The 8,289-nt window shown below is 36.2% G+C and overlaps 1 protein-coding gene across 1 annotated transcript; it reads left to right on the top strand.

Moving 5' to 3' along the window:
• The first annotated feature begins 2,327 nt into the window (after positions 1 to 2,327).
• LOC129749071 (rRNA N6-adenosine-methyltransferase ZCCHC4) lies at positions 2,328 to 6,765 on the top strand. Its single transcript, XM_055743915.1, has 4 exons — positions 2,328 to 2,499; positions 5,195 to 5,430; positions 5,486 to 5,928; positions 5,994 to 6,765. Exons 1-4 carry the CDS (start codon positions 2,496 to 2,498, stop codon positions 6,748 to 6,750), a joined length of 1,440 nt encoding a protein of 479 aa, XP_055599890.1. The 5' UTR covers positions 2,328 to 2,495; the 3' UTR covers positions 6,751 to 6,765.
• Positions 6,766 to 8,289: the final 1,524 nt, after the last annotated feature.

Below are 8,289 nucleotides of genomic sequence, written 5' to 3'. Positions count from 1 at the left end.
AGCAACTGTCGTTGGTTGCTACTCAACGAAGGGTCTCAAATTCTGCCATGTTCAAAAACAAAATAAAAGTAGATTAGTAAAGAAACATTAGATTTTTCAAAGGTAGAAAGAACTTACCTTCCAATTCCAGCTGGTTCCTTCGGAGATTCCAACTCTCGGCTGGGATTCCACCGCTGCTGCTGGCCTTCACCCTCAATGGCAGTTTTTGCCATGGTGTGTTTGATGATCATGATAAAGCAAAATTTTCTCGATTTTTATCTTTTTTTTCCAATTTTCAACCTATGTTTATATTTTTTTTCAACTACACGTTTATTAAAAAATACTAGGTTTTCGTTTGAAAACAGACCAAGTTTCGATTTCAAGTGATAAAAAATGAGTGTGCAAAAATAACAAAATTTTGTTATTATTTCCAATCGATTATTTCATGAAATGAAATGAAATATATGCATTAAAAATACAAAATAAAATAACAAAACGTTTTGTTGAACCGACCACCCGTCTTTTTTCTGCGTGTTGAAGATGCCATACAGCAGCAACAGGGCCACGCAGTTTCGAGCGACCAGCAACCGGGTCAGGTTGTGGGTGCAGCAAGAACTTCTGTGCAGTTGCAGCCGGAATCATCCGAAATTCAGCGGATCTTGCGCGAAATATGCCAGCTGCTGTGGAGTTCCACGATCAAACAGGAGGTTTTCCGCCGCTGGTCTAAGACTTCGGCTTCAGTTAGTCGGAACCTTTTGCAATGGTGCAGCACAGCGAGAAGGAGGATTGTATGCGTCATTGGCCCGGTTCAAACCTGGGGGAGGAAGACTGAATAAAAAAATAAAAAAATCTTTCAAACGTCAAATTTCTCTCATCAATCTACCGACCAGTGCGAAGGTTCAAAATTGTACTTTCTTATTTAGTGATTTTTATTAAAACTTGTTTGATGCTGTAAGGCACTTGTTTTGCATAAAACAATAATTTAATTAGGTTTTGTTTTGATCTGGCAAATTCTTTCATGATCAGGCGTATTGAGTCGCTCAAATTTCGTCAAAGTTTTGAAGCTGATAAATAAAAATGGTTTGATTGATGGTTGTTCCAAAAATATAGCTAAATCTAAATTTAGCACCTAAACAACTGAGTTACATGACTCGCTACACGAAACTGATCATCTAAAGTTACAATTTGAACGATCACAAATCTTTTCAATAATTGCTGGCTTTTTGCCGAACAGTAAAAAAACGATACAGAAAACGATACAGCAAATTCCAGTCTTCCTCCCCCAGGTTCAAACCTATCTGCTAAAGATGCTGCTCATGGACCCGGTCAGACGGTGAAGTTTTTTCTTCTATCTGCTGCGTACTTTTCCAAGCGGAGGGTAGAAAAAAATTTAAAAAAATATAATATTTCGCTAAATAAACAGTTTTTTCACTTACCTTCATCGCTTACGTTGTTGTTACTCGATGCTGGTCAATTGCAAGTTCTGCACTGTTCAAAATTATGCTAATTCCGACGACCCACTCGGCTGCAAAGAAGAGGGCCACCGATTCCGAGGGCCTAAATTTTCACCTCTTTCGACCCAGCACAGAATACTTCCAAAATGGCTCTATGTAATCTTCGACACATTTCCGATCCCCCCGCGAACAAAATTCCGTCCGCACATTCAACCAAATCAAAAGAAGAGCCACAATTGCTTAATTAATTAACAAATTGTTTACCAAAATTACAAAATATGAATAAACATCGTTTTTTTAACTTAGCCTTAAATGGTAGATTTTTTTCAGTGCATGTTTGCTCTCGCCCCTTTCTAGTGAGCAAATTTGGTGATTTCGTCGGTCCCGACGGCAACGGCCCTATTTTGCTCACCCTCATACTAACCCCCGGTGCGGTATGAGAGTGATCAAACGCGTGAGCATTTTCACTATACTCGCGATTGCTGCGGATACCCTAAGTGTCGCCAGTAAATGTCGCCAGCGCTCATTGACGATAACTCCGGTTTGGGGATTCAGCGACAATATTACGTTTACTGGGTATGAAGTCCAATCCACCCTAGGCAACTTCTTCTTCTTCTTCTACTTGATTCTATTTGAGCTGCACTTCGCAGTTCGGGTTGAAAGGGCCAGTGACACTAACTTGGAACTGCTGTTTGAAACCTGTTTATATTTGCATCTAGGCCTAGAAGATGAGTTGTATGTATCAAGCTTCCCGAAAATTATGGGGAACTGGATATAATATAAACACGTTTTAGCCACCAAAGTCGCAGTTCAAGTTGCCTCACGAATAGGGCAAAGACTTCTCAGGTCTGACTTTTATTTATTTTCAGTGTGCGATATAAATGATTAGAAATAAAAGAGGCGTTGCATTTTTCGAGATTGGAGTGTATATCGCGTGCTTTTGTTTACATTTTTTTTATAACCGATCCATGCGATACGATACGATACCATAACAGTCTCTTTGAGAAATATTTTCTAAATAACTTCTACTGAAATTAGTGTGATATTTGCTACTTTAAATCAATGAGTAAGTACCCAAAGCTCTAAAAAGCCTGTGTGACATAAATTGGAAAGACCTAACCGATTTTGTCACTGGACATAAAATGTTGCAACATTTGGCGGTTAACTACTTGAAATTATGTATGAATTAACTTTCCCCAAAAATACGCCGTCTTTTATGTGTTGGCATCGTTCATCCATTTCACTGAAAAACATCACAAAATCGTGCAAACGATAGCTAAAAATAATATATTTTGTTTTATGTTCCCGGTCAAATTATTTATTTCGACGCCTGTTAGCGAACTAAGCATTACTGTGATGTACTGTGCATAAATGGTTTTTGTTTACAAGATAGTATATAGGTTTTACCTGAAATCGATTTGAAACGATAGTTTTATTTCAGTAGAATAGAATGCATTGGTTAATTTATAATTTATAGAATGCATTGGAAAATTTTCGATTTTTTCTATCTGTTGTTTTTGGAAGCGTTTGGTAATTTGTATATTAACAAAAGTTTTGTTTCCTAATGACCGGTCACACGTATTTTCTTTGTTTTTGTCACATGCAATGCATCTAATGTGTTAGTTATAGTGCCAATAAGTTTGATTTTGTTAGAAGATGATAGTTTATTGCTAAAAGTAACCGGTTACTTGAGGCTGTTTGTCAGAAATAATTATTTTATTAGTCAACGTAAATTGTTCTAATTTTTCGGGAAAATTTCCCAAAAAGCATCCTCTCAAGATCCAAAATATAGTTTTGACAGCTGCTTACGAGGACAATACAAAAAATAATCGTTTCCGTTTTGTGAGATAGTTTTTCTTTAAAAAAAACATTATCGGAAAGGTACACCGGGCCAGGTGCAAACATTCAACTTTTCTCTGTTACAAAAACACTAAAAAATATTTTTTCTTCTAGAAATTGTTGTTTAGGCCCAAACAAACAATATGACTTAGATAAACTAAACTTTCTTTTTTCAAGTAGTAGTTTTCCAAATCACATGACAATTTTTGAATAAAATATTTAGTCATTTTGGATTGGAGAATCTGGTAAGAAGAAGTGAATTCTTGAATCGCTTATACTTTTTTGTAATATTTTCATCATTTAAACTTCATTAATTTTTAGTTTTTCGGAAAAATCGTAAGAGTCAACTTGCAGTAACTTGGAAGACCTACCCGGAGAAAGAATGTTTGAAGTGCCGCTATTCAACAGCAAAAGTTCTCGAAAAGGAGCGATTTGTAAATAAACGACATGGAAAGATTTTTTTTGAAGCAACTCTGAGATGAAGTTTTCTTAGCTCTTAGCTTCTTAGCTATTATTTATAGATACGTGTCGAGTTTCAGGATAAAAAAAATTAGCATCTTAAACCTCATTCGGAAAACAAATGCTAAAGAATGTGATAAAACGGACGGACCCAATAAGGAACTGCATTCGCAAAGGATGTTTTGTTTTTTCTACGGAATTAAAAAAAAATCTCTGCTGCCGGAATCAGCAATACAATCAACAATATGAATGTCAAACTGGCCTTTTGCGAGTACGTTCATAACCGTACAAATATACCATATATTGTTTTTAACTGTTACATTGTTTCATTTTTCATGGAAATTATCTTTAGATATACATTTTTCTACTGTTTTCTTTAAACGATCGTAAGTAATTGTGCAGCCCGGGAATCCTCGACACCTCATTAAGCGACCCATTCACCCCTTCTGATTTTGGCATATTTACATCAAACCATATAACCAAACCAAACTTATATTCACTAATATGCAAAGCATTGAAACTAGTAAATTTATGAATTTCTAACAAGATTTAGCAGTTATTTTTGTCCGAAATTTGATAGTTTCCATAAAAAACTAAGTTTTTGAAACAATTTGTATTCACTGCCATGTTGAAAATCTGCCATCATCACCCTTTCGTTAGTTCCATTATTGACAACCAGTTGGCGTTGTATGCGAAATAGCTTTGCTGCAAATCGCCAATATTGCACATCCTTGTACACCGGAAAACCAAGTTTCATACATTTTTGCCCGGTCTCCTTTAATCAGTCTTATGATTATTAGTCGAAGATTTTCTGTTCGAGTTCCTTTATCGACAAAAGTTGTTTGATCATTTGGGAGTACTTAAAGCATAGTTCATCTTAAATCTGGACGCATTGAAACGGGAGCTACATATGTAGATAAAATTAAAATTTTATGTACTCAAAATGTAGGTCTTTTGAGGGAAAAATAACAAAAAAAATATTCCGATATGGCTTTGATGAAATCTCGAAGTTTTAGGCGAATACCACTCATCATTCACTGATGACTTCAGCGGCCATTTTGTTCCACCATCTCTTCATCTCTCGAATTTGAACTAGCCGGAGACATCACCCCGACCAGTGGCTTTATAAAATTTTTGTCCTCGAAGCTGCCCAAAATCCATTTTCATGTACGTTTCGTCCATGAGGATGCATCCGTCGTACTTCGTTAGAACCTTGTTGTATAATTTCCGGACACGTCATTTGGCTACTACATTCTGCTTCAATGTCCGGTTCGGTTGCATAGTGACCCGATAAGATCGTATTCCTTCACGCAGACAAATCCTTCTGACGGTGCACCGGTCGACATTGAACTTCTTGGCGATGCCATATTCCGACTGCCCTGGGTTTGCCTTGATCGTTCTCAACACCTTCAAATGCAGTTACCAAAAAAGAATTAACCTTTATTAATTATTAATACCTATAGCAACGCTAAAGCTTATATTGGAAAACATTGAGGAACATCCGAGATGCGAACATGGGCCAACAATTCTTTTCCATCGAACTGATGAAAAAGGCAACACTTTGGAAAAATACTACAGCTGTTCGGCGAGCCGCAGTGGAAAATGTTCCATTAAAATAGCTGTCAACAGTTCATCAGTCAGATCACAAGCAAAAAGTGATCCAATCAAACAACCGGGAACATTTAAAAAATATGAAGAGGTTTGTATATAAGTTCTTCTCGACCACTTGACTGATGTTTTTTTTGTTATTGTAGATTCGGAAAGCGGAACCAGAAGCGAAGTTTTTCTGTTTTAATTGTCAGGCCCTTTCTCTAAAGAGTGACTTGGACAACCATAGCGGCCACACCGTAAGAACCAATTTAAAAAAGACTGATATTTTGCAACCCACCCAGTTCCTGACTCCATTGAGTGAAAATGGGGATGAAGCTCAGTATTTTTTCTCTGAAAAAACACTTGAGTGTTTCGTAAAACTTTTCAATGAGCTTGGCATAACGAAAGTAATTTGCATGGGTGCGCCAAGACTGCATGAACACTTGCTGACTAAAACAAATACAGATTCGTTGATGCTAGACATTGATAAAAGATTTTATTATTTCTACGATTGTAACAAGTTTTTACGATACAACATGTTCAACAACTACTTCTTCGACGGATTCGAAGCTAAAGAAACATTTCTTGGCTTTTTACGAAATTCTGGGTAATATCAAGATAAATTAGATACTTAATTAGAATCTTAACATAACTTTTTATTTTTATCCGTAGCTTAATCGATAAAATTTGTATCTTCACTGACCCACCGTTCGGTTGCCGTACTGAACTACTAGCACGTTCAATAAACGAAATCAACCGAATGTACAATAAAACAAATTGTGTTACACAACATGTTCTACCAACATTTTGGATTTTTCCTTACTTTATGGAGAACTACGTCCGAACGGAAATGCCTTCTATGGAAATGATAGACTACCACGTAGAGTACACGAATCATGGTACTTATCATAATAAAGAAAAAGGACTAAAGCATGGATCACCGGTTCGATTTTTTACAAACATTTTGCAAGAATTGATACGTTTACCGAAAGACCAGGGTTATGTTTACTGCAAACAATGTCGAAGGAGCGTTCACAAAACCAACAAGCACTGCAAAATATGTAACAGCTGTACTTCTAAAAATGGATCCACGTATAAACACTGTACCAAATGCAATTGGTGCGTAAAACCGAACTACATCCACTGTCAGAAATGCGGCCGCTGTACGCAACGCCAGGATCATGAATGTAATATTTACAGCGCACAATTGTCATGTCGAATTTGTAGCAAAAAGGGTCATACCGAACGAAAATGCAGCTTTTGGAAGCTTCACAATGTAAAAATTCACAATGGAGGTTGTTTAGTGTGCGGAAGTAGCAAGCATACCTTGTGTGAATGTAGCAAAAGAAAACAAATACTGAAAGAATTTTGTTTTCTAGGCAAAATTTATAATGAGATGAACGACGGCGTTAGTCAAACTATGATTTAGATGCAATAAAAATGAAGTACACTTCTCTTGTTTCAATAAAGGTAATTTGAGAACGAAAACACTTACAGGCCCAAAATCGGTCCTCGGAAATCAAACAGTTGTAACTTGCAATTTCCTGGGCCGAATTTTACACATATCTCCAATGTACTCCAATAATGGCATGCAGATATTCGCACATAATTGGCACAAGATTAGCACACTATTGACGCTGGCAGCTGAGCAGCCGTGGGATAGACGCATACCGTCAAATAACATTTGTCTCAATTCAAAGCATTCTTTGCTTTATTATCAGCTCTTATACACTGTGACCACTTTCTATAACCGCATCCCAATTTATCGCATTTCCTCTTTCCAATGTTAAGTAACAATGTGCATATGTTTGTATGTGGAACACATAAACGATGCATAGTTTATTTCGAATTTGTGATTTGAGAGCACGCCAATAGCACAAATTTTTCCCACTATTGGGTGTCCACTTTCTGTAAGTAACGTTAACGTTAGACCAAAATCAACAACAGATTCAGATTGCTGAGAAAATTTCACACAAGAAAATATTCTGTTGTGAAGTTTTCTTAGGTTCGAAATGTACAAACATAATTTTCTTGTCTTGGAGTATTAATCTTGAAGTACATTTGGGAATTTTGAATTAAAAATAACAAACTTTATTAACAACAGGGTGGCTTCTGTGAAATTGTCTCAACAATCTGAATCAGTCCTAAAAATATAAAGTTAGCCCAAAAATTGTTCACAAAAATATGAGTGGTTATAGAAAGTGGACACTAGACTAGTTCACTTTTCGGCTTTTTTCGCTGATCACAACGCCACTTACAGGGTTTGATCCTCATTCATTTTCAAGTACTCTGGCCAAATTTGAGCTCATTTGAGTAAGTTTCCAGCGTGCGCTAGGAGTTTTATTGAAAAAAGTCCATTTTTCTGGAAAGTTTCCGTAGATGTGTTCTAGCAAGCTGTTGTTAATATAAAATGATAATTTTATAGTGCTCGGTGATTGGTATGACAAGCATTCGTATGGACCTGTTTTAGATAATTGACTAAATCAAACCGAAAAAATTTAAAAATTCATAAACTACCAACTTTTACAGAAAATTTACTTACAAGTTGAGAGCTTAAAATCAGTAGTAAATAGAAAAAAATATTTTCGATATAAACTTTTCATAAAAAGATAGCCTTATTTATAACCTTTAATTTGATGTATAACACTCAATGATCGCGAGAGTGCTAGCAAAGTTATTCAAATATCTATGCAACAAATTTGATTTGATAAAATATTTTTCATTCAAGTTTGCTCCACACCAACTTGTGCACAAGAAAGATATTTTATTCAATCAAGTACCCCATGACGGGGCCAGGAGTTAAAAAAAGCGCGCGCTTTGATCAAGTTGTAAGCAAGTCCTCTTGATGCCACGTTTTGCAGGTTGCATGATGCTAAAACTTGAATGGAGACAACATTATGATTCAAAGAATGTGATGTGAATGTTTGAATATCTTTGCTTGTACTGTTGCGATAATTAAGTGTTCTAC

Source organism: Uranotaenia lowii, chromosome 2 (genome assembly GCF_029784155.1).
Source record: "Uranotaenia lowii strain MFRU-FL chromosome 2, ASM2978415v1, whole genome shotgun sequence".
NCBI classification, from domain to species: Eukaryota; Metazoa; Arthropoda; class Insecta; order Diptera; family Culicidae; genus Uranotaenia; species Uranotaenia lowii.
Note: the sequence above shows the minus strand (reverse complement) of the source record. Positions and strands in the feature narration are given on the sequence as shown.